Source organism: Engraulis encrasicolus, chromosome 16, assembly GCF_034702125.1.
Source record: "Engraulis encrasicolus isolate BLACKSEA-1 chromosome 16, IST_EnEncr_1.0, whole genome shotgun sequence".
NCBI classification, from domain to species: Eukaryota; Metazoa; Chordata; class Actinopteri; order Clupeiformes; family Engraulidae; genus Engraulis; species Engraulis encrasicolus.
Window position 1 is genome coordinate 13,986,243 of NC_085872.1, and position 26,326 is coordinate 14,012,568.

At 41.7% G+C, this 26,326-nt stretch overlaps 1 protein-coding gene across 1 annotated transcript in view; it reads left to right on the forward strand.

Moving 5' to 3' along the window:
* Nucleotides 1-20,980, forward strand: part of LOC134465199 (polyamine-transporting ATPase 13A3-like) — a 36,682-nt gene extending 15,702 nt beyond the window's left edge. The window contains exons 16-33 of the mRNA XM_063218737.1: nucleotides 3,583-3,708; nucleotides 3,956-3,973; nucleotides 7,934-8,087; nucleotides 8,326-8,446; nucleotides 8,755-8,879; nucleotides 9,065-9,237; nucleotides 9,915-10,037; nucleotides 11,473-11,552; nucleotides 11,759-11,801; nucleotides 12,090-12,199; nucleotides 14,036-14,132; nucleotides 14,259-14,331; nucleotides 14,722-14,899; nucleotides 15,228-15,409; nucleotides 16,348-16,436; nucleotides 16,681-16,761; nucleotides 17,692-17,784; nucleotides 18,174-20,980. Coding sequence (XP_063074807.1) covers nucleotides 3,583-3,708; nucleotides 3,956-3,973; nucleotides 7,934-8,087; nucleotides 8,326-8,446; nucleotides 8,755-8,879; nucleotides 9,065-9,237; nucleotides 9,915-10,037; nucleotides 11,473-11,552; nucleotides 11,759-11,801; nucleotides 12,090-12,199; nucleotides 14,036-14,132; nucleotides 14,259-14,331; nucleotides 14,722-14,899; nucleotides 15,228-15,409; nucleotides 16,348-16,436; nucleotides 16,681-16,761; nucleotides 17,692-17,784; nucleotides 18,174-18,356 — 2,049 coding nt within the window. The 3' untranslated portion in view covers nucleotides 18,357-20,980. The remainder of the gene's footprint in view (nucleotides 1-3,582; nucleotides 3,709-3,955; nucleotides 3,974-7,933; nucleotides 8,088-8,325; nucleotides 8,447-8,754; nucleotides 8,880-9,064; nucleotides 9,238-9,914; nucleotides 10,038-11,472; nucleotides 11,553-11,758; nucleotides 11,802-12,089; nucleotides 12,200-14,035; nucleotides 14,133-14,258; nucleotides 14,332-14,721; nucleotides 14,900-15,227; nucleotides 15,410-16,347; nucleotides 16,437-16,680; nucleotides 16,762-17,691; nucleotides 17,785-18,173) is intronic.
* Nucleotides 20,981-26,326: the final 5,346 nt, after the last annotated feature.

Consider the following 26,326-nt stretch of genomic DNA (forward strand, 5'->3'; position numbering starts at 1 on the left):
TCGTCTTGAAATAATCAGCTCATTCTGATCTTTATTGCGTCTCATAGGTCCTATCAAATTTGAAATGAGCACATAAGTCCCCCAAAACAATATTTTTGATATCATCAAAGATCTGGAACTCCTATGCACAGCCAGGTTCCAGGTGCTGGTGAAGTGCAGTTATCAGTAATCCATAGTAAAAAAAAGAAAAAAAAGAAGGATCACCGCACACTGGTGGACTTAGTTTTTGCTGTTTTTATTTAGGTGAACAACGCGTTTCGCATTGCGCTTCGTCAGGTTCACTTTGACATTCGCATACCTCCCACAGGTGAAATAGGTGATTACCGGGTCACATGACCTCACCAGAATACCGTGACAGATCACAATAAAAATAGTAATATAAATATAAATAGAAATTCACATTTCATAACACTACAGCCACTATCTTTGAGGATACATTTGTTACATTAATTCCCATTTAGCCTGGCAAGCAATTATTTTAGAAATATACAACATTTATCAGAAGGGCTTCAAATAGTTCATTTAGGGTCATGTTGAATAACCTCTGTGTAAAAGTGCATGGTGCAAAACCCAATGTGCAAAGATGCAGTGTGTAATAAATATATACTGTACATATATACATTAAAATCTATACATTAACAATTCATGTTGTATCCCTTAATCTCAATCTATAGGATCATCAAAACAGTCAAGATCCATAATCATCATCAGTAGGGGCCTATATTGAAAAGTCAAGAGAATCACAAAAATACACTTAAATCTTGTAGTTCATTCAGGCCATGTGGTTCCACAGTGTTAAGTTCATTTATCCAGAAGGCCTCTCTCTGTAAAAGCTGTTTAATTAGGTTGCCCCCTCGTGGGCTAGGTTGTACCCGTTCAAGGCCAATGAATCTTAAAGTAGAGGCTGATCCATGGTTCATAGCTTTATAATGTCTGGCTATGGCGTAGTCCATATTGCCATTTCTTATCGCCCCTTTGTGCTCAGCAATTCTCATTTTTAGGTTGCGTTTTGTTTGACCTACATACAGTAATCCACATGGACACTTCAACATGTACACAACATGTGTGCACTGGCAATTGATAAATTCTTTTATATGGTATTTTTTGCCAGAGTGGGGATAACTAAAAACTTTGGTGTCAAAGGTGTGAGAGCAACATGCGCATTTCCCGCATCTGAAATTGCCATTCAGTCCTCTATCAAGCCAAGTTGTTTTAGGGGTTTCCATGTATGTGGAGCTGACCACAATGTCTCTTATGTTCTGGCCTCTTTTAAAGCAGAACCTTGGTGGTGATGATGAGAGGTGTTGTAAGCTAGGATCACACTGTAGAATATTCCAATGTTTTTTGATAATGTTTTTGACTTGTTTTGATGCCGTGGAATATTCAGTCACAAATGTAATTCTGTCGTTACCATGTTTGGGTCTAGGATCAAGTAGTGACATTCTGTCTCTGCCATGGGCTTTTTCAATGGCCTCATCAATGAGTGTTGGGTCATACCCTCTTTGTTGAAAACGTTGGGCCATTTCATTAGCTTTGGTATCAAAGTCGTTTTCATTGCTGCATATTCTTCTGAGCCTGACAAACTGTCCATAAGGAATATTTTTAATAGTATGGTCAGGGTGGAAGCTTGATGCATGTAAAATCGTGTTCCTATCTGTGTCCTTTCTGTAGATAGAGGTTTCCAACCTTTTTTCAGCATTCACTGATATGAGTAAGTCCAGAAAATTGATTTTCTCAGAATTATATTCCATGGTAAATTTCAGTGAGGGGTAAGTTCCATTTATGTAGTCATTAAAATTCATCAGTTCTTCTTCAGACCCCACAAATATTGTCACAATGTCATCAATAAATCTCTTAAATAGTAAAACATTTTTAGCATATGGGTTGTTGTTAAAAATATATCTGTCTTCCCATAAGCCCATGTACAAATTTGCATAATTCGGTGCAAAGGGAGACCCCATACTTGTTCCTTGGGTTTGTAAATAATATTTGTTATTGAACATAAAGTAGTTGGACTTTAAAATGAATTTGGTGAGTTCGAGCAACAATTCACAAGGTAGGGCATCACTTCTAGTCATTAAGTAACTGTTCATGGCCTCTATCCCCCCCTCATGGGGGATGTTGGTATAGAGACTTTCCACATCAAATGTCACTAAAATTGCATTGTCAGGTATACAAACGTCACGTAAAAGTTTTAAAACATCTCTGGTGTCAGCGACGTAGGATGGAAGGGATGTCACAATGTCTTTAATAAAATGGTCAACAAACTGGCTTGCATGTTCAGTTAGAGAGTCTCTACTTGCCACAATAGGTCTCCCTGGGGGGTTGTTCAATCGTTTATGAATTTTAGGCAACAAATACAATACTGGTGTCACAGGATCTTCATTTTTCAGATACTCAAATTGATTTTTCGTTATCCAGTTGTTTTCTAAAGCATTAGTCAAAATGCGGTCTCTCTCAGTCTTGAACTTTTCCATTGGGTTGTGTTGCAACCGTTGGTAAAAATTAGAATCATCCAATTGTCTCATTGCTTCAATTACATAGTCTTTGGTATTCTGTACGACTATGCCACCCCCTTTGTCCGCATTTTTGATAACAATATTGGCATTTTCTTTCAATTCATTTAAGGCATTTCTTTCCAGTGCACTGATGTTGTGTTTCACCTTTCTATTAGCAAATTTTACAGCTTTGTCTATGTCTTTCTCCACCAGTTTGCGGTCACGGTATTCTGGTGAGGTCATGTGACCCGGTAATCACCTATTTCACCTGTGGGAGGTATGCGAATGTCAAAGTGAATCTGACGAAGCGCAATGCGAAACGCGTTGTTCACCTAAATAAAAACAGCAAAAACTAAGTCCACCAGTGTGCGGTGATCCTTCTTTTTTTTTTTTACTATGGATTACTGATAACTGCACTTCACCAGCACCTGGAACCTGGCTGTGCATAGGAGTTCCAGATCTTTGATGATATCAAAAATATTGTTTTGGGGGACTTATGTGCTCATTTCAAATTTGATAGGACCTATGAGACGCAATAAAGATCAGAATGAGCTGATTATTTCAAGACGAATTATATGGACAGCAAAAAACCAATGTCCAGGTATAATACCATCATAGAGAGGTTGAGTCACTCTGAATTAAAGATGCAGAGGGAATAATTACTCAGTTATTACATGAAGTATTGAATTCAATTTGAATTACCACGGTTGTGTGTATACAAGATATTTCTGTCATTAAAATCATTACAGAGGTTCATGAAAAATACCAGTATATTTTCTGTAGTCTTACTCTGGCACTCCCAAGAATTTAAGCCACTGGCTTACTGTATCATTGATTTAAGCTAACAAAAACAGACGCTTTTTTACTATGAATATTTTTGATATGTTGTCCTTTCGCCATTATGCATCAAATGATAGATTATACAGTATGTTTTGAAAATGTTATAATTTGGATTTTATTCACAGTTTACCAAGTGTACAAACTCCATCAGAGTTGGGGTTTGCATTTCCTCTGTTAAAGCAGTTACTTACCATCTGTGAACTTGAGTATGAAGGTGTTTCACATGCTTATCCACTTTGTTTAGGTGCTAGAAGAAGCTACGCAGGAGGAGACATCCCTCCACGATCCCATCATGCCCACTGTTGTCAAACCTCCCAAACAGCCCAAGGTTGACCTGCCTGAGGTCGAGGTGACCCTGGCCCACAGCATGGTAAGCCTGGCTGTAATCAGACACATGTTGGAGAGTGGAAACCCTCCACTGCCCACATGTCCCTAGCGCTACTTATTGGTCAAGTGAATTGGTATATGCATTGTGTCTTGACTCTTTAAAGGAAATAAGGGATGATTACATACTTAAAATGTGATAAATGCTTCATGTAGTTACATATAATGCTATCTGCACATTTGTTGTCGTGTGTATTAATTTAAAGGAATTTTATCTCCACTGTCCTTTTTAGGAGTTGTACGACTTGGCAGTGAGTATATATTCTTTTTTTTACTCTTCACTCTTCCTGTGATTTTCTTATTTTACAAAAAAACATTCTGTAAACATCTTATCTAATGCCTGTCCCTGAAAGGAACGGTCCACCGTGTTTCAATTAAGGATCGACCGATATATCGGCCGGCCGATATATCGGGCCGATATTTGCGTTTATTAAGTGTATCGGTATCGGCCGATACGCAGGCGGTTTTGGCCGATACGCCCACCCCGAGATTTTGACTACAGACGGGCAGCTCTGTGTTGCTGGCAGACCCGCAATGCACGCTGCCGCGTCACCCCTCCTCCTCTCATTGAGTACAGTAAACAGCCTTGCAGGCTGCCACAAAGTTTTCGACTTTCAGACGCATAATAGCCTATTTTAATGTGGACACTGAATGACGTGGCATGTGCATGTAATAGGCCTAAAGGGAGAATGTTTCAGCTCCATCCATTTTCTGTACTGATTTTAATTCCCTGGTTCATTGTCCAGTCAATAATCACCACCATTCGCCATATTTTACCTACCGTTGTAACTGTCTACCGGCATATGGTTCAGTGTCTAATTTCCACATCCTTTCAAAATGCGCATTTCATACCGTCATTCATTCATCAACTTCAAGGAGGTCTACATCACTTCAATCTGTTTTAGCGACATCTAATAGGTAGCAAACACCACTTGCAAACTGGCTAAATTAAAATATTGTAAACCATTTTTGTAGCATTTAACCAACCAGCGTTGGTTAACTAGCCTACTGTTTTTATTTCCCTGGTTCATTGTTCGGTCATTTATCACCCCCAGTAACCCTTACCTAGTGTAGCGTTGTAACGAGTGCCTTCCAGCATGTTTCAGTGTACATTTCCACCGCGATTCAAAACGCGCATTTCGTAGCGTCATTCATTTATCAACTTCCATCTGTTTAGCGATCTTCAATGAGAAACAAACATCACTTGCAAACTGGCTATTTCAATTCATAGAAGTTTATTTGGTTAGAAATACTGTGTAAAACAGTTCTGTAACATTTCACTGACCAGGGGCCTCATGTACGAAGCTCACTTACGGACAAAAAAGTTACTTAAGTTGTTTTCCACGGCCACGGTCAGATGTACTAAAACAGACTAGACGTGGAAAACTGCGGATCTCCACGCGAAGTTCAGGGCTGCTGTGGAAGTTTCCGTAAGCGTGGAAGTTGCCGTAAGTGGTGCATTGCGTCTTTTTGGCGGCACACAGAGGCATGCAGCACAACTACATGGGCTGTACGCGGTCGGAAATATTGCAGAGATGCAGCCAGTTAAACGTGGATTTTAATGTTGAAGCACGTGATTTAAGAAAAGAAGATGAAGAAAACCACCTCAACCATATTATTGTTGAGACAACTGGTTAAAATGAAGCGAACTCATGAAACTATCCTGGAATTACAACGAAATTGGATGCCCATCAACAGCATTATTTGGCAACTATTAAACATTGAATAGCCTATTTTCTGGATCTGCGATGCGTCTTCTCGCATTTGTTGGGAACGTCCTCGCCGCAGTGCTTGTCTTTTTCTTTTAATAAGGCTACTGTAAAATTAGTCCATCAATTGACAGGTGATTTTTATAGGCTAACTGAGTTGGCTGCAAGTTATTCATACATGTGGCGTAGCCTATGTGCAGTGTTGGGCAAGCTACTTGTAAAATGTAGTGAGCTAAGCTATCAGCTACTCAACCATAAAATAAGCTTCACTACACTAAAGCTACCACCATCAGAAATGTAGTGAGCTAAGCTTCAAAAATGTGGAAATGTAGTTCACTACACCAGAAGCTACATTTTCCCGACATATTGTCAGCTTGATTTAAAATAACAGATAGGCCTACCTTCATTAAACAAAACTTTATTGATCTCATTACACTTAATTGATATTTATTATACATTCAGTGTGTTTTAAATATCATTATAGGACACAGGCCTAGGGCGACCCCAAGTCCAAGGGGGGACATGGATATGTTTTTGAGGGACAGTGTGGGGCACTCCCTGGCGTTTTTTCTTCAAGCAACAAAATGTAGCTTTTGTGGAAGCTACGTCGCTACTTGAGATAAAAGATAGCTTAACTACAGGGAAGTTACTCGATACATAAAGTAGTGACGCTACGACCAAGCTACTGGGGAATGTAGTTAAACTAGTAGCTTGTAGCTTGTAGCGAAGCTACTGCCCATCACTGCCTATGTGTACATGTGTCATCTTTCAGAGTTATAACCGACATAAATGTTTATTTATCGGAAGCCTTGGCGACTGTCTCATCGCAATGTGTTTTGATGTAGGCCTAATGCCTTTCTAAATATCAATTGTTGGGAAACCTGCATTGTACTGCAGTAGGCCTATAACATGACAGTTTTTTCTGCAGTCATCACATTAAGTATTACCAATGCCTGATTTTATACACGCCAAAGTCATTTTGTTAGGCTATTGCGCGCAGCCTTTTTTCCTTTTAAATTGGCTACCTCCGAAACAGCGCCTTCACCTCGCATCATGATTTCCCGCGTTCCCCTTCCCGCGTTCCCTTTCCAGTTCTTTCAACCAATGAATGCACATGCATGGGTCTGTTCATACTAATTAGAATATTCATATAGAATATTTAAGGGAGGAGGCAAGGCGGAGACTTGGGCTCGCTTGTGCTCGTGCATGTGCGCAAGATTTCGCGGCGAAATCTGGTTACGCACTTATTGATACATCCGGATATTTTTGTCCGTAAGTAACTTTCAAGATTTTCGCGCCCGCACTTTCTTGGTAGGAAATCCACGCACTTCTTTGTACATGAGGCCCCAGGTCACCGGCATGTTTCCACTTCCTTGTTCAGCAACAAGTGAATGTTCCCATCTGTGTAAAATAGAGGGGTGTCCGCCGTTTGGCGGACCAAACCATTTTGAACAGGGGTGTTTTTACTGGTGGGATTATTTGCAATGTATTTTATAATATGAAAATAAGAACATGGTTTTACTTGTCTATGTGTTTTGTTTGCATTTCTTTGGTTTGTTATTCTGGGCTTTTGTTTGTTAGTTGATTTGATTTGTTTTGTGAAAGGCCATAAATCAAGTACACCTATACAGGTGAAAAAATAGGCATTATCTAAACCCATAATAATCTTGGGGTCATCCCCAACATTTTTCAAATTTACAGGCAAGCTCTATGCTATTACTGTCAAGCCACAGTCCTTTGGATTTTTAATGCCTTATGTACTTTTTAGGAGGCTATAATGAAAAAGCTCAGTGCTCAGTGTGCTTTATAGGCCTACATAACAGTTATTTTCCTGTTATTCATGTTATGGTGTGATGAAAAGGTGATGGGATAGGATTTAAAAAAAAAAAAAAAGATACAGTACTGATTTTTGTCATTTTTAACACTTTTTAACAATATCGGCATCGGCGTATCGGGTATCGGAAATCGGGTATCGGCCGAGGGTGATGGAAAAAATATCGGTATCGCATCGGTCATTAAAAAACCTGTATCGGTCGACCCCTAGTTTCAATAATAAAGTGTATTCGTTTTAGACCTGTGATGAGTTCATCCTGACCTGTCTCGGTTTCAGACGGAGCCCCCGTCAGCGACGCACGCAGCACCAACTCGTTAGCATTAGCTTGGCTCAGCTTTGCCTTGGGGAGCATTGGTTGCTTTAAAGTAGAGGTGACCAAATTGTTCCACGTGTCGATTTCCTATCTAGATAAAGAAATGGCGCTGTAATGAAAGGCGTAGTAACACATTCTGAGTACTTCGACTTCGGTGCTTTGATATCTTCACTCCTAGTCCTTTCACACAAAGTGAGAGGGGAAGGGGGTGGGACTAGGAGTGAAGATATCAATTCTGCTCGAGTTGCTGACTGGGGCTGCCTCTGAAGACGAGACAGGTTGGGATGACCTCATCACAGGTCAGAGAAGAACATACTTCATTATTGAAACACGGTGGACTGTTCCTTTAACTCAGGACACACGTGAGCTGGGAATTGTGCACCAGTTTCCCTTCTCCTCAGCGCTGCAGAGGATGAGTGTTGTGACCCGCTTTCTTGGGGCGAAGCGCTTCGAGGCCTACCTCAAGGGGGCGCCAGAGGTGGTGGCTAGCCTTTGCAAAACCTCCACAGGTAACTCCAACATCTCAATATTTATGCAAAATGAACACAATAAAAAGATTTGTGTTTCACGGTCTATGTAAATGTAGAAGTTTGAAAAGTCACAGTTACATTTTAAACAGTCATTTGGTATTTTCATGTTTCTGAATCTCGGTATATATTGGCAATTTTGAGGCTGAATTATTTGGGCCAAATCTTGGTATATATTGGCAATTTTGAGGCTGAATTATCTAGGATCTTTATGTTGCAGTTCCTGAGAACTTCACAGAGGTCCTAGAGGACTACACCAGACATGGGTTCCGTGTCATAGCCTTGGCCCATCGCCAGCTAGAATCCAAACTGACCTGGCACAAGGTGCAGAGTCTCAACAGGTATTAATACACTTTAATCATTGTCACACCATCACAGTTTCCCATGTTATTTGTTTTTGTAAGAGTTACCCTAATACTTGTGATCAGTGTTGCCAGATTGGGCGGTTTCCTGCCCAATTGGGCTGCTTAGGACAGCCGTCTGCGGGTAAAAAAGGGCATTTGAATGGGTTTTCCTGCCATAGAAATCAACAGAATTCAATTCAAATTGGGCAGGATTTAGTGCTCCCAGGCTAGTTTGGAGCATTCTTTTGGGCTGGAAATCCTCATTCTCATCTGGCAACCCTACTTGTGATCCGTATGTGCTCCAGAGACCAAGTTGAGTGCAACATGGACTTCCTGGGCCTGATCATCATGCAGAACAAACTCAAGTCAGAGACCGCCGATGTTTTGGAAGATTTGCGACGAGCCAATATTCGCACCGTGATGGTCACAGGTGAGTTCTGCCATTCACCATTACGCCTTCTGTTTTAATGTAGTAGAACAAATGTTCAGATCAGTCTTCCTACTACAAAATCATCATGACCTTTGCCAATGAATAATAATACTCATTAAAATGATGAAATGAAATAAATTCAAGATGTGTTTCTCTGATATTGTCCATGCATTTGTGTTGTGAAGGCGACAACATGCTGACGGCCATCTCTGTGGCCAGAGACTGTGGCATGATCGGGCCTCAGGAGAGGGTGATCATGGTGGACGCTCAGCCCCCCATCGGCGGCCACGCAGCCGAGATCCTCTGGCACTACACCGAGAGCTCCACAGCCCTGAGCAGCAAGGACACCACCATACAGGCAAGTGTGGATGCTGCAAGTGTAACGGAGGCCAACTACGTAGCAGAGTGAGGCGTGCACACCTGATGTGAACACCTCCGTCAGACAAGCACAGATCTGTATAGAGGACTAGATCCGTCAGTGCATATTCCAGCACGTCCGCACCTAGGTCGACCATATTATCACAGCCAAGCTCCCATCAGAATCTGCGATAAACTGAGGTAAACTGAAGTAAGAAACATTGAGGTGCGTAAATATACTGTTATCTCGCTGAAATACAGTATAATGTGGATATTCATAACTATGCAGTATATATACCATATAGCAAATCAAACATTTTGAAAGCTTGAAGGAGTTGTGGTCATCTGAAAAGTTACGACGCATCTAGTCTGCTATACAGATCTGTGGATGCAAGTGCCCTGTGGAAAATGATGCATCATGATATTGTGAGGTGTTGCGATGTTGAGTTTTGTTATGTGATGGAAAAATGCTGATGTTATCATAATAGCATATTATATAGCAGCATGCATCGTTGGCATTGTAAAGTCACAGATTTAGTCTCAATGAAACATAATTTGTAACTTATTATGGTTCACATATAATAATATAGTCCAAGCAAACTGCTGCACTGTTCATAATTGTATGAAGTATGTGAGTGGCTTGTGAACTGAGTTTATGAGGTTTTCTTTCTCCTGCAGATGGTAGACATGGAGCCAGGCGGTGGGCCATCGAACGGCAGACTCGGGGGGCTTTACCACTTCGCCATGAGTGGGAAATCCCTAGCTGTAACTCTGGAGCATTTTCCAGACCTGGTCCCAAAGGTAAGTGATGAGCCCTATTCCTGTTCCCACTTCTTTCAGATGGTTAAAGGGGTATGCCACTATTTGGGGGCTTAATACAGTAACGCTGCCCAGGGTTTATGAAGGTGGTAAAGGGTCTTATATATGTAGCTTATATATGTAGCTAAGCTAGTGAGAGTCAATGGATCACATGTGCTCCAGCTTAGATACTTACTCCCTCCTTTAGAGAGTCTTAAAACAAGACAACGCCTACATGAAAAATAAGACCCTTCACCACCTTTATAAACCCAGGGCAATGATTTTAATCGTTTTTAGACCCAAAATAGTGGCCTACCCCTTTAAGAAGACAGTTGTTTTACTTACTCCTTGGAGGGGAACCAGCTAGTTGTTTTGGACAAGATCTTCCTGAACATTACACCATCCAGTGATCAACTTCTGTCATTATTGAATGAGCAGATCATCCATTGACACTTTGTAGTTATGAATATTTTGACACTGTTTATAAAATAATGGAGTAGTATTTTACATAGGCATCTGATGCCCATCCGTTTTATTATTGGGCATTTTTACACTAGTGTTATTAGAAGTAGGATACGATTGGAAATTAATCAAGCAAGTATATTGTTAAAAATGAGTCCAGTCCTTGGCCAAGGAAGGAGTTGTCATTTGGCTGCAAGCCATTGTCCTTTTTCTGACTCATGCTCAAATGTTGGCTATTTCCTTTCGGAGGCTCCAGGCGTCTTTGTGAGATGACATGGTGAGGGGAAATATACCCAGGCATCATCTTCATGATGCACACTAATCAGTAGTCCAAGTTCACAAGCATTAAATCCATGCAATTTCCTTGCACATCAGTCTCTACACTTGTGCTTTTAACCATAAATAACTCTAACAAATTCCACAGCCTTCATTTTCTCATAGCCCATTGACCATGTGTTGAGTGGTTAAAGATGACAGAGTTACATTTTGATACCGCAAAGTTTCTGGCATAGCCTGGCACGACCAAACTTTTTCAAAAAGCATTACTCACAAATGATTAAGTTGATTCTGATTTAAATAGGAATCTTCCTCCATCCAAATAGGCTATCAATATCCATTGATTGCTTTATTAATGTCTGCAAGTCGTTGTGCTTTTTGCAATGCTGTTTGCTTGCGCATGGTGTTTTTAAATAATCAGGCAAGCTTGTTTGTTGTTGTTTGGCGATGTTAAGTTTGCCATCCGTGTTGTGAGAGTTTTTGGTCTCTGAAATAATGCTGGATATTCGTAAAAAGGGTGCCACACGACTCTGATCATGACTCAGCCTGTGCCATGTCCGTCTCTATAGTTTTCGCTGTGAAAAACCGTGCCAATGTAAAACCCTACCAAAAAGGTCCATCAACCTTCTATGCACATTTAGTTCAATTGAACCTAGAACTGTTAAAAACACCTTTCTTTCTCATGTTCTCCCCTTCGAAGCTGGTACTGCGAGGAACTGTCTTTGCTAGAATGGCTCCTGACCAAAAGACACAACTAGTGGAGATACTACAAAGTGTTGAGTGAGTTAATCATTTGGTTTTTTTTTCTTTTTACAAACAATGGTTAAACGATACCGTAGATGTAGAATGTGAACCTGTGACATTTATAAGTATGTTGCATGAGTTTGGAATAGCATAATTTCAAACCGAAAGGCATATACATCAAAACATAATTGAGGCTATGCATTTTAAAAGGTGTGTGTCCTTTTTTACGTTCATCTTTGCAGCTACTATGTGGGCATGTGCGGAGATGGTGCAAATGACTGTGGTGTAAGTGTCAGAGGTCTATTATATCTCCTGTCTTTAGCGGTGCTTACATAAAAAAACTCCAATATGAACTGATACATAATTACACATAAAAACCTGTACTGTATTTAAAATGGACCTGGGACTCACTAGATGTCTTGCTTTATCTGCTAGTACCCTTCAGTAGCCTTTGTGTATTGCTCCAGTTAAAGTACATGTTGCCATGTATGTATTTGGTCCATTGCGGCCAATCAGTAATCAGCTCCTGTGTGTGTTCTCTGGTGCCTGGTGTTGCCCCTCGTCCTGGTCCAGGCCTTGAAGCGAGCCCACGCCGGCATCTCCCTCTCCGAGCTGGAGGCCTCCGTGGCCTCTCCATTCACCTCCACCACCCCCAACATCTCATGTGTGCCCAACCTCATCAGGTACACTCTCTGATCACTAATCACAGTGTGTGTGTATGTGAGTGTGATAGAGAGATCTGACCTTGTGAATATATGTGCAATGTTGTGTGTGATGTCCAAAAAAAGCAGTTCCACGCGCTTCTGTTTTTACATCTGGTGCATCAACGGGAGGGAGCAGGTAATCTTGAACGAAGAGAAGACACCGGAGCAGCTCAGATGGGATGCTTTTTCTTTTTAATTCAAGTGCACAACATGTTAGGGACTAACGTTTCGATGGCAAGCCATCTTCATCAGAGTCCATGAGTACTGAAGAGAGAGGAACCCAGTTATCTGGTATCCCCTTGTGTGTGATGTCTTTGCGTCTTCTGTATGTATGTATGTATGCTACTTGACACCTTAATTCCCCTTGGGATAAATAAATGATACTCTACTCTAATAATAATAGTAATAATAACTAGAAATGCACTCAGGGAATGCAGACCTCCGCCAAGGAAGCTGTTTAAAATAGAACATTTGACTATGTTACACCCTATTTTTTTCAAGTCTTCCTGCCTTGTTTTTGAGGAGTTAGAAACTGGAATGTCAAAATTTGCCCTTTCCTGCAATGGTGAAGAATCTTTTACAATTCAGTTCCTGGATCCAGATCGTGATCTGGATCACCCCCAACATTTACTCACTTGTTCCTTTTGTAATTTCCAACGTCTCCACAAAGTTTCATCAAAATCCGTTCATAACTCTTTGAGTTATCCTGACAGATAGACAGACAGACAGACAGACAGACAGACCAATGCAACCGAATACATAGCCTCTTTGGCGGAGGCAATAATAATAATACTCAAAGATGCTCAAAGACAATCCAAAAGATGATTATCAGGTCAGGTCAGCTTTTATTGTCAGTTTCTCCATATGCACAGGCCATACAAGGACATTGAAATTAAGTTTCTCGCTCTATACCATGAAAGGACATAGACATACACAGGACAGGCATTTACAGACTGACATCAAAGTGCAAGATAGGACAAGTAACAGTGATGGACCAATAACAGTAAAGTGATGAAGTAATGTATAATAACTGAGCATTTAACATTGATGAGTGACAGTGATGGACCAGTGATAAACCATTAACAATAAGTGATAGAGTATAAATAACAACAATTTATCATTTACAGTTTTTCTCAATTGGTTTTGTACATTTCTCACAACAGAATAATGATTCTCAAAAGTCTTTGTTCAATTGTGACTTCCTGGTTTTACCTGTGCACATGGTCAAATCAGTTTCTCATTGTTTTCGGCATATAGTTAATGCTCTCGTCCACCATGCCATGGCTGTGTACAATTCTCAGTGATTTCGTACATTATCAATTGCTTTTGTCATATCACTCAAAAAGCTTTGTCACTGAATGCATGAAACTATCTTATCTGATCAATGTAACATAAAGCCAAATTTACAACATTTCTCATCCAATCTAAACAACATTTCGCTTCAGAAAAGATCCTCAAGAGTGTACTATTCAATTGACAACATGAGAAATTGATTTGACTAGTTTGTCCATACACTATGACACAATGACTAACCATTCTGCTGGCGCTGATACGTTCATTGACACAAAAAACTTGATTTTGAAAGACAAATAAGGGTTTTGAGCAAGAGACTCGGTTTTGCAGGTTATCCACCGTGTTTTGCCATTTGTTAAAGCTGTTTTGAGAATGAATATTATGTATTGCAAATTGCGAGAGAGATTCTAGAAATGTACAAAACCAATTGAGAAATACTGTAATATGTCCCTGAGCAGCACATCCTCCTCATGTGTCAGGTGTGTGCTATGAGTGACTGGCGTCCCCTTTGCCTCTCCGCAGAGAGGGCCGTGCTGCACTGGTCACCTCCTTCTGTGTCTTCAAGTTCATGGCCCTGTACAGCATCATCCAGTATGTCAGCGTCATACTGCTCTACTCGGTGAGCATCACAGTGCATTGAATCACATTACCTCTCTTGCTACGTGTAAAACCACAGTGTTTTTTCTACTAACCGACTCCAAGTTGCACTTTCCTGGAATCATTGTGGTTTTTGCTTTGATTGCAGATTCTAAGTAACCTGGGAGACTTCCAGTTCCTCTTCATCGATGTGGTCATCATCCTCGTCATAGCTTTCACAAGTCAGTGAGCAAACAAATACCAGTGTCCAGCTAATACATTTCAATGTGCAAATGGTTGCCTCTTTTTATTTCTAAGATAGTGTATAGAAGAGGAATGGGTCTTTTTGCATCTGGAAAAGGTGTTTCGATACCTTCATCCAGCGATGGGCAAAATGGATCCATTAGTTATAATAATCCAGGGCCACATATTGCAAATGACGTTGTTTTTGCACGTCCAATTCAACCAGGTGATCATTCAACCAGCCAATCACCTGGGTGAATTGGACAGGTAAAACCATTTGAAATACTGCATATGGCACTGGCTTGTAACTAATGAATCAGTTTGCCCATCATTGTTTATATGTGAAAGCTGTTATAGCCATCTGTGTGTGTGTGTGTGTGTGTTTCCAGTGAGCCTGAACCCGGCGTGGAAGGAGCTTGTGGCCCAGCGTCCTCCCTCCAGCCTGATCTCTGTGCCGCTGCTCTTCTCCGTGCTCACCCAGATCATGGTGTGCCTCAGTTTCCAGGCCCTCGCCTTCATATGGGTGCAGCACCAGAGCTGGTACGAGAAGTGGACGCCCAGCTCAGAGTGAGTGGATTTAGGAGAGAGTTGACAGGTTTAGGCCCTGAAAAAGACAGTAGTCGCAACTTGTCAGCCCATCATATTAAAGGTGTTATAACTATATCAAGCAGTGTGCCTTTTGGATCTTTGGCAAGACTTAAACCACAGTCACTACTGAAGTTGAGTTTAGCCATATCCTACAGAGAGTTGACAGTAGTTTGAATGCCATGAGCTCTGTGGTGTTGTTAGTGTGGGCGTTTGTTCTCTGTTGAAACTGTGCTAGCTCATGAGATTTTTAATCTTTATCCTTTTTTGTGCGTTTCTTTTTCTCCTTCATGCTTTGAACCCTATCCAGTGCATGTAACGCGTCTCGAGCTGGCCTCTCCATGGACCCCAACGTGACCCACCCTGTGGACCACAAGAACATCAGGAACTACGAGAACACCACGCTGTTCTACATCTCCTCTTTCCAGTACCTTGTGGTGGCCATTGTGTTCTCCAAAGGGAAACCTTTCAGGCAACCCAGCATCAAGAACTGTGAGTACAGATTCTCCCTGGCAGTTGTGGTTAGCAGAATTTACAGATAAACTCAGTACAAACCCAGATTCATTTATTGACTGGGGAGTCTGTAATATATTGCCTTGGATGTCTGGAAATGATATACATGTATCTCAATGGACCAGTCAGGTGTATTCCAAAATGCAGACTCCTGTCCCCCACTTGTGCTTGTGGCCTTGCGTTTTGCTGACGCCCTGCCTCCGTGGAGAAAACAATAACTTTTCCCGCTGTCAGCCTAGCCCCAACAATTTTTGGGGGCCTGTTCTTCATTCACCATCCCAATTGCAAATGAAAAAATGACATTAGAATTGTGCTTTTGCAAGATGTTGAATTACTTTTCTGTCGTCATCATGAGGTCACAAGCAGGCAAGTGAGCAAGGGAGGACGGGAGTCCGCATACTGGAATCCACACACTTTCTATGTCCACCTGTTGCCATTTTGTTTTGTGTCAGTAGAGGGCACCCTGGAGATGAGTAAAAAAGACACACCGTTTTTTTTATCATGCTGTTCTTACCATGTCCTGCAAGTTTAAATGTAATGGTTATGCTATTCTGTGTATTCACCTCTGCAGTGAAAGTGAAGTGAAAGCCCATTGGGAAACTCCAACTCCCATTGTCATTGTGACACAGAACTCCACAGCACACAAGTGAACACTGCACACAACGAAATTGCATTTATGCCTCACCCACCATATGGATGAAAATAGTTCAACGTATTCTGATATGGTTTCATGACTCAAGCATAGAGACAACATCACTTAACAAAACAGGGACTTAAAATTACATTTGGCTATAGGGAGTGGGAAAGGACCATTGAATTTCTCTGAAACAGACAGAGCTCAGCGCAGTTAATTTGGGAAACCTTGTCTACAGAACATGTTGTCAATAACGCTGCCTGTTTGTGTATGTACTCACCAGGGCCTCTTGTGCTGTCCTGTATCAGCCTGTACCTCTTCCTCTTCCTCATCATGCTCTACCCTGTGGCAGCCATTGACAACTTTCTGGAGGTTTGTAAAATATTAAACAGCTAAAAGACATGCAAGATTTATTCCTCTGTCCTTTAGACAGCTACGTTAATGCTGGGCATGCAAGATCATGTTCCTCTTCAATCACAGGAGTTACAATTGGACCATAACTGTATAGCTGGTTTATGAGTAAATATTATGTGAAAGATATTACCTTTTATTCACAGAATAGGATGAAAGATCAAAATGACATGTTGGCATAACATGCCCATTTCTTCTTCCGCAGATTGTGTGTGTCCCATATGACTGGCGAATAACCATGGTGATCATCATTGTCATTAATGCAGTGGTGTCATTCATCTTGGAGGTAAAGGATCTCTAACTGCACTACATTGCTTTTGAATGTATTTTGTGGTACTGCACAACGTCTAGGACAATCCTTCTTAAATCAGATAACTTTTCAACTCGTTTTAAAATGATTTTGTCTGTCTTGTTAAATTGTTTCACAACAACCAAATCAAACATGTTTACCAATCATGTTTTTCTATTTGATTGATTACCATTAAAGGGGATGGTGGATGGTTATTTTCACAGTTGAAAACATTCATTTTAAAACACAACCTTTTCTTAATATGGGCTTACGCCATTAGACAGCCTGAAAGACTATTCTATAACTTTTACCCACTCCATGCTGAACTGTTAAGAAGGCATCTGGAATTTTACTACACATTGTTTAGGTTGAAATCAGATGAAGCGTTCACAAATGGTGATGAGCCTTTGTATCGGATTAAAAAAGCTGCAGAAAGCACTTTCTAGGCAAAAAAGATAAATTCCTGTAGTTGCATAGCTCCCTCTACTGCGTACATCAGATATAGCATCATGTACTGTTAACATGGAGAGAGGCACTACAACATGCAAAAACAACAGCAACACATAGAATAGAATATCTTTTATTTGTCATGGTCATTGTAACAATTTGCAATTGTGCATTTTTCATTGATTTAGGCAAAAAATAAAAATATATACTGTATATTTAAAAAAAAAGTTGATATGAAAACTAATTTTAAGTAGCAGAATGAAGTGCTGTGATGGCTGCTGGATAAAAACTGTTCTTCAGTCTATTTGTCCTTGTTTTCATAGATCTGTATCTGCAGTTCATCCACCGTCTCCTCTAATTGCTGTCGTTAAACTGTTAAAGGCTTTGCTATATACATACAGTATAAGACAATCAATCACCTGTGCTGTGTATGATCGGCAGCCCTCTTGTTTCCCTACTGCCAACTGCAATATTCCGTAGACTTTGGTCCTTGACATCATCTTATGGAGGCTTGTATTCAGCCAAGACATGCTGGGGAAGGATGGGGTGGTCTCGGCTGCCCAAAAAACTCAGGTTGGCACGCGGAGGTTTCCTCTTTCCTGGTTTTGCTTCATGTCTCTTCTTCATCCGTTCACTAACGCATTTCATCTTCTGTCGTGCATCACAGACTCAGCTTTTATCTTCTGAAGCATGTGCATGTGTTAGTGCTTGCTTTTATGCTGAGTAGGAATGCTATTTTTACATCTGTCTTGCTGTTGCATATTATTGTAGGAATGATATATATTTTCTACACCTGATATTTTTTTTAAGGAAAACCATATACCATGAATGTTTCATCCTATCAGCTATTTAGGTAGCACTGCTTGATATGGACTGTTGGATGTCACATCTCTAAGAGTCCTTATGCTTTCGCATTCTGCCCCTCCATTCTCTTGTTCTGTGTTGTTGTACTGTATATCCAGCAAAGCAATGACCGGTGGGGCAGCAGGTTCTTAGCTTGGCTGTTTTGCCAGAAAAGGAAGCCGCCTAAGACTCGCTATAGTCAGCTGGCCCAGGAGCTGCAGGATGACCTGGACTGGCCCCCCAGGCCCCACAGCTGCACCCATGCCAAGGGCCAAGCACCCCTCCTCTCTCTCAACCTCTGAGTAGCCACCCAGGCCCCACACCTACACCTACGTATGCCAAGGCACCCCATCTCTCTCAACCTCTGAGTGTTCACCCAGGCCCCACACCTGCACCTATGCCAAGGCACCCCATCTCTCTCAACCTCTGAGTATTCACCCAGGCCCCACACCTGCACCTATGCCAAGGCACCCCATTCTCTCTCTCAACCTCTGAGTGGCCACCCAGGACCCACACCCACACACCTGCACCTATGGCAAGGTATCCCTCCTCTCTCTCAACCTCTGAGTGGTCAGGCTCCACACCTGCACCTATGGCAAGGCACCCCTCCTCTCTCTCAACCTCTGACTGGCCACCCAGGCCCCACACCTGCACCTATGCCAAGGTGCCCCAGTTCTCTCTCAACCTCTGAGTGGTCAAAGGGAGCATCTCTCCACAGCATTACAAAACCACCAACGTGTCTTAGGTCTCCACGGGCGCCATGTCCTCTATGACCCAGTAAGGAACCATTCTCCCCTTGATGATATGCTTCCATGCACGAGTGTGGTAATGCCTAGGAGTACCATTCTCTTTTATGATTTGTTTCCCAGCACTATGCATATTCAATAGCAAATACAATCCTTGTTCATACACTCATTACGCCACGCATACTACACTTGTGCATCTAGGAGAATGCCGACAACATTACGTCTTGGTGTTAAAGATATGGTGCGATGCCCCTGTCGTGTGTGTGCGTGCGTGCGTGCGTAAAAAAATCAATTGATTTCCTGCAAATCCAGCTTCTACAACAAGTGGACATTTTTCAAAGGCTGTCGTGGATAGTTGATTGCACTTTAAATACTAAAGGGCCTAGGAACCACATTCCAGATGTACCAGATGGCAAGTGGACAGTGGGTTTACTTTTTTAATTCCATGGCAAGTTTACTATATACGTGGAGATTTGAAATACTGGGAGCCTTTGTTTTTTAATATCTGTTTTTAACACGATAAGCAATACAGCTGTACCTTTGGGACCAATGGAGAAATGGGCAGGCTCTTTGATTAACAAACCACTTATTTTCTGAATACACTGAAACTGCTGTTATTACTCTACAAGTGTAAGGATTTATGCCGTAAGTGTTCAAATGTTTCAACTTTTAATTAAGATTGGTTTTAGAGAACATTCCATATCATGCCTATGTGTTATCTCTCTTCCCGTGGAAGAAGTCTATCAGAATAGTAATAATAATAATAATAATAATCATCAGAATTCATTTCAAGCCTTACTGTTCTCAGCTGTCATCCTGTCTCAGCCTTTAATGTTTAATGTAACTCTCTCTCTCTCTCTCTCTCTTTCTCTTTCTTTCTCTCTCTCTCTCTCTCTCTCTCTTTCACTCTCTCTCTATTTCTTCACTCTCTCTCTCTCTATTTCTTCACTCTCTCTCTCTCTCTCTCTATCTCTATCTCTATCTCTATCTCTATCTCTCTCTCTCTCTCTCTCTCTCTCTCTCTCTCTCTCTCTCTCTCTGTATATGTGAAAGTGAAAGTGAGATGAAAGCAAATAACTTTGATAAAAGGGATGTTGGGTACAGTGGTATATGGTAGTTTATGTTTTAGTGATATTATGCAAATAATGATTATGGATTATGGTACTTTAGTCCCTCACTGGGGGCTTGATTTGTGTCGCATTTGACTGGAAACCATATTTTACCAAAAGGGAGTATTCCGATAAAAAAAATGGTAGTGTTTATAGCTTTTGATATGATTCAAGATAACCTTATTGCCACAGAATGGTACTACTTTCAATGGTACAAAAATGTTAAGTGCGAAAATGTTAAGAGGCACACTTTCCAACCAAAGCTGAAACTATGGCTGGGGTGGCGTATGTTGTTCTGCAATGCGTATGATAGTGCAGTGAGTGTAGGCCAAAGTAGGTTAAAGGCATGTGGTATTATACAGTACATGACATCACAACGCAAAACATTTATTTTTTTCCTCTTATTGGTAACAATCAGACATAAGCTGTGGAAACACATAGTGTATCACTACTGTGAAATAAATCCTCTCACCTACTGTATCCATCGAAACGATGACTTTTTTGTCAGATGCCTCCTGACATCTATTAACAAAGTGTTTGGATGTGGCATGATGATGTTGACGACGATGTGGTTGGTTCTTGACATTGCACATTAGGTTAATCACAGAATTTGTATAACCAGGTGTACTTTGTAACATTTGTACGGTTTTCTTAATGCCAATGTTCATGTGAATTTTTTGCTGCTAGTTATTTTTATACATAGATAATCATTCAAAGCGGTGTCACACCTTCAAGATGATTTGAGTAAGACAAAAAATGTGACTTAGTCTTCCTGTAATTTACTTTTTTATTATGTTAAACACCTGCTGAAAAGTATTTTTGTGTCCAAGCATTATATCTTGAAATAAACATATCACTGTTTATGTATATTGTGACTAACTGCCATGAGGAAAATGGGAAATGCAAAAAATGTGAAATGCATATGATGTCAATTATAAGTAACAATAACACTTGTATATTCCATTCCATTGGTCTCAATCCTGTAAATTTAGCATTTAGAATTGATACTGTATTAATGATTGGAAATGATTCGATGAACAAGCAAATTATTAAAATACCTCTCTTGGCTCATTGGTTCTCTCTCTTTTTTTGTGATTCCCTGTTTTTTATTTATGAACAAATTCCCAAGCTGGGAAACAAAGGCATTACAAAGTCAGTGATCAATACCCACCCACCCCAACCTTAGATACAAGTCACATGACTCATTAGATCATAAGTGAAAAATAGAAAGAAAGAAAAAAGGTTAACAAAAATTAAAGTTAAAACTATCAATAGACACAACATGTTATTTACCCAATACCATACAGTAATGACATACAAATATCAAAATGTAAAAATAAGAGAGAGAGAGAGAAAAAAAACAAAAGAAAGCATGTGAGACATCTCATTGTGCATGATACATCAGCAAGTCTGTAACTCCCTCTACAGTTCTTTAGTGTGTCACATATTTTAATTTATGTTTTGTCTCAGTCAGAAAAATTACAAGTGTCTTTGAAGAACCAAAGACGGTAGAAAGCTTTGAAAGCAGTAATCCCACAGCATTTCAGTCACCGCGGCCTGAATTTTAGTATAAATAGACTACAGATATCGGGTATAATCCATGTTCCATATAATCTGAAACGTATAATTTGTGTCATAATGAAGAATGATCTCTATGTAGTCAAATCATGTCAATATTTGATCCTACACTACAACACTGATCCTACATCCTATACCAGGGGTTCCTTCAAACTTTACCATGACGAGCCCCCCCATATACCGGTAGATTCCAGCCAAGGCCCCCCTGACATGAGCCGTGCCACACTTTTTTGTGTGCACCTGGTTTCACAACTCGATGAAGTTGGTGCATTCCTAAACCCATTCAAGTACTACAGAAAGCATATACTAAACGTAAAGAGGAAAATCATTCCACTGGGATTGTTTAACTTATTTTTGGCTAATAAGTTATTTAATTTATGAAATTATTGAGTGTATTTCGCAATATTTTCCCTGCCAACCTGCCGCGGCCCCCCTACCATCCCCTCGCGGCCTCGCAGGGGTCCCCGGCTCCCACTTTGAAAACCACTGTCCTATACAATCCTACAGCATAACTCATCCACAAATTGGCAGTGGTGTCCTGTTTTAAGTAGTTACATCTAAAACCTAAGTAAATGGCCTGAGTTGCTGACTATTAAGTAGCCTAGTCATAACCGTGGCATGTAAAATATGCCTATGGCTCTGTCTTTTGTTTATTGTGGATAAATACCAACTACGTATAATGTAACACTTTTACTCAATTTGACAATGATCATAAATGTTACAATAATGATGCTAATAAAAAGTATGCTGTAACAGTCAGTGAAAAGTTAACTACCGGCCCTGCCGTCGCCAAATGGTAGGGCACTCGTCTACCATGCGGCTGACCCGGGTTGGATTCCCTTTGCTGGCCCCGTCTCTCTCTTACCACTCGCTTCCTGTCACCACCTTCACTGTCCTATCATAAATAAAGTCAAAAAGACTACAAAAAAGTTAACTTCCATAGTACTAAAATACTTTGACATAACACAGGCCCTTTAGTAATGCACTACGACTTGGTCTTTGCCATACTGGTAACAGCAAATGTATAAAGCCGTGTCTTAACGAGTTAAAACTGTACCCCTCTTCTGGCAGCCATTTAAATCTCATGATCCACTGCTGTAGTGTATTTCCATATATGGTAATATGGCCAATTCTTAGCTGGGGATGCCCTCCGCCACCTCCTGGAATTCACCACTTCTGCGCCGACCCACCCCACCACCCACCCGCAACCTCCCTCCCCGCCCGCCACCTCCTCCTTTTACTGTGTGTGTGCTGGCATGGAGCGCCAAGGGGATTCTGCAGTCACACTGTTTCAGACTTCAATTACAGATCAATTATAGGCTTTAGCAGGGCCTGTGTCTGTGTGCATATGGGAGCTTAGAGGTCCATGAGTAGGACTAGTGAGAGCGATATCATTTCATGTGGAGATCAGGAGCCAGGAGGACGTACGTGAATGGCGGGATTTAAGGGGGGGGCTGAATGGGCAAGGGGGCGCTCCGCTGCAGGCTGCAAGAGAATGGTGCGGCACACGGGGATCAGGCCGAGGGATTATAGGAATATTCATGACCAGATAAAGCGGAGTCATGAATTGATGTGTCCACCAGATCATCCTATAGATAAACAGGATCTAAATGGGGGCCAGAGAAAGCCCACTTGTTTTTGGCCAGTGCTGGGGAGGGAGACTCCCCCTCTTCTTCATAGGCATCTAGAAAGGTTCGGTGCGGGACTTTTCCGCATTCCTGCCTTAATGTAACAGATGGTGCTGGACAATAAGAGTCCACGGAACTTGTAGATGAACTAGCTAACGTGGGCATTCACACCCTTGGCTTACACCCCCACCTCATAGAGCTACAGCAGCATCACATGGTGTTTACAGTAGCGGTGGTGGTGTGTATGGGACCCAAATAAGTACAGTTGCAGTTAGCGGGCAATGCTAGAACCAGAGACGGTTTAAATGCATTAGAATAGAGAATCTTTGCTATAACTTCAAATTACATTAATATCTCAGACAGGTGAACACAGACATCAGTCTCAATATTAAATAATAATGATTGCTGCCTGTGGTCTACCAGAGGGACTATTTCCCCTTGGGGGTCCAGGAAACAAGTGGAAATTAACCAGTTTACTTTGTACCCCTAATAGAGGCCAACCAGGGACCAGGGTTATCAGTACAAGTATACTGTCTTATAAGAGCCCTACAGTGGCTGTAACGGGCTGCTATGCCAGCAACCTGGGTTTGATTTCGGACCGGGTCCTTTGCTGATCCCTCCCTGTCTCTCTCTCCCCAATCGTTTTCTCTCTGAACTGTCCTATCACAAAATAAACATAATACAAGTTGTAAAAAAAAATACTCCTGCTGTATTTTAAGGACGGAAGGAGATATACGTACATGACAAGATATACGTAAGTACATCACCATATTATTATTAGAAGCTCTACTAATTATTAGCCTACAGCTCCACTAATTGACCTCATGCGGCATGCCTCATTTTACTGACTAATGTTACATCTCACTTGGCCCCTGAGGAAGGAGCTGTTTAGGCCACTGATTGATGGTGCAGGGATGAGGCAGGCTACCAATCCAAGGCTATCTGCACACCACACCCTCATACCATAAGACACCAATTGTCTCAATATGTCTTGCATGCAACTGGCTAAAAAGACTCCTGCATGTGTGGGGATCTCTAACTTGTGCTAACTGGAGCACTTTGACCTTCACTTTGTGCTTCCATTCATGATGTCCAAAAAAGAGGACCCAGATTTGCCCCGTAACCCCAGCACCCCCCTTCACCCGCCTCATACTGCAGCAGCCCACGCCTTTTCCTCCTTTGTTTGTGCCACTGGCTCCTGCCCTCGGTAACATGGAAACTATACTGACCAATCCATTAGCATGTCTAAAAGCCAACGTATAGTCACATTTGGGCCTCTAGTTCAGCGGCCAATTCTGGGGTTTGGGCCATTTAAACGGCCAATGCAAGAGGGGGTCTGGTTAAAGCCTGTTGCATTTTCGGGCACAGCAGATGGACACAAAGCAGCGCTCCTCCCCAGTCCCGACCTTTTCGGGGTCTCTACTCTTTCTGCCTTTTGGGGGCATGTATTTGAATGGGGCTTGGCGAGGGTTAATAAATTCAGTGATTCAGGGGGCGGACAGTAGCAGTCGTGTAAGCATTTGTTTGCCTGCTTGTTGGAGGGATGGGCCCAGCCCCTTGTCTTATTATGCCATCACAGGTTCAGAGTTAATGGAATGTGTTTGGGAGGGAAACGTGCAGAACCAACAGCAGACATAGAAGAGGACAGGAACCTGTGATCTGAATGGCTGTTACTAGAGTTCCTGTTTGGATGATGTGATTGAGGTTTGTAAGGATACACACACTATCTGAAAATATCTGATAATATCTGCTCTTATCTGCCTTGTGCAGTTGATATTAACAATCAATGTGAAACTGGTTTATTAGTCACAAACTGGTCATTTAGATTCGATTTCTACAAATATCTATAGTATGGGATATTTCAGGGTTTTTTTTGAGGGGGGCGGGGTGTAAATAGTTAAATTACATATGATAAGAAGGTAAATAAGATCAAGATGTGTGGTTGTGAATTAAGATTGCACACTTTTTTGAAAGAGGGTGTATAACTACGCTGAACACAGGAATTTATACTACATTTGAATTTTAAAAAAAATCCATCTATCCATTCAGATGTGCACGTTTTGTTATGCACATACACGTTTGATTTGCCATACTATTTTTTTTTGGGCTGAAAGTGGGCAAATAGGAAGATGAGGAGAGTGGTGGGGGGAAGGACAGCAGCGAGGAGAGTTGAGGCAGGCGAAGGAGGAGTGCGTCTAGAACTAGAGAGGCCTCAGCTCTGGGCATGACAGACTCCTACTTTCATGTGCAGATGAGTCTCCATGGCGATGGGCAAGCCTTGGCACAGGCATGTGGGAAGAGAAGGGAAGGGAAGGGAACAGGACTGAACTGGACTGGGGGAGAAATAGGGCCATGGCACTTTTGGCTTAAAGGGGCCTCTCATAATTAGCGGTGCAGAACTGAATCACCGGTGAGCCCCGCACCCTCGTGGGCCCCTATTTTCAGAACATTTCTGAAAATAGGGGCCCATGAGGGTGCAGGGCCCACCGGGAAATGCCCGGTATGCCAGATGGCCAGTCCAGCCCTGAAGGGAAGCGAGGGGAGGGGAAGGGAAGGGGGCCAGCAGGACCACAGCGGCCCGCAGCGCAGCCCTGGAGAAGGAAGGCCATGTCAGCACGTGAGGGAACCAGAGTACAGGTCACAGGGGTCAGATCAGGAACCCAGGGGATCAGCTGATATGTCAACAACAGCCTCAAGGGGATGCTGATTCGATCTCACCCCGCTCTTGTCTTGTCCTGAATGCTGTACAGTATGCAGCCTTTTTAACAGGCTCTTAACTCAACATTAACAGACAGATGTGTTTGTGTGGGCCACTCACATGTCCTCGGGGCCGGTTTTTCAAGTGTTCGCGTGACACTAAAGAGGTCTTCAAATGTCCACTTGTGCAAAGGGGAAAATGGCAACTTGGAGCTCGAGTGGCCCTCGTCAGGGAGGTGCTGGTGTGTAAGAGGTAATATCTCTGACGTAGCGTACATGCCCCTGTCAAACAGTGATGCCTCAAGACATTCATCTGAACTAAGGGAGGGGAGGGCAGTTTCTTCCATAGATGTTAAGACGTGTAGCAAGTTGTTAAGATAGCACACATCAAGAGGTACTTCTGAAATATCCTCTGATATTATTTTACTGTTACTATTGCTATTGTCACTATTATTATTGTCTTTCTATTGTAATGTCTTCCATTCTATTTTTATCCTACCTTTTTGTCTACATG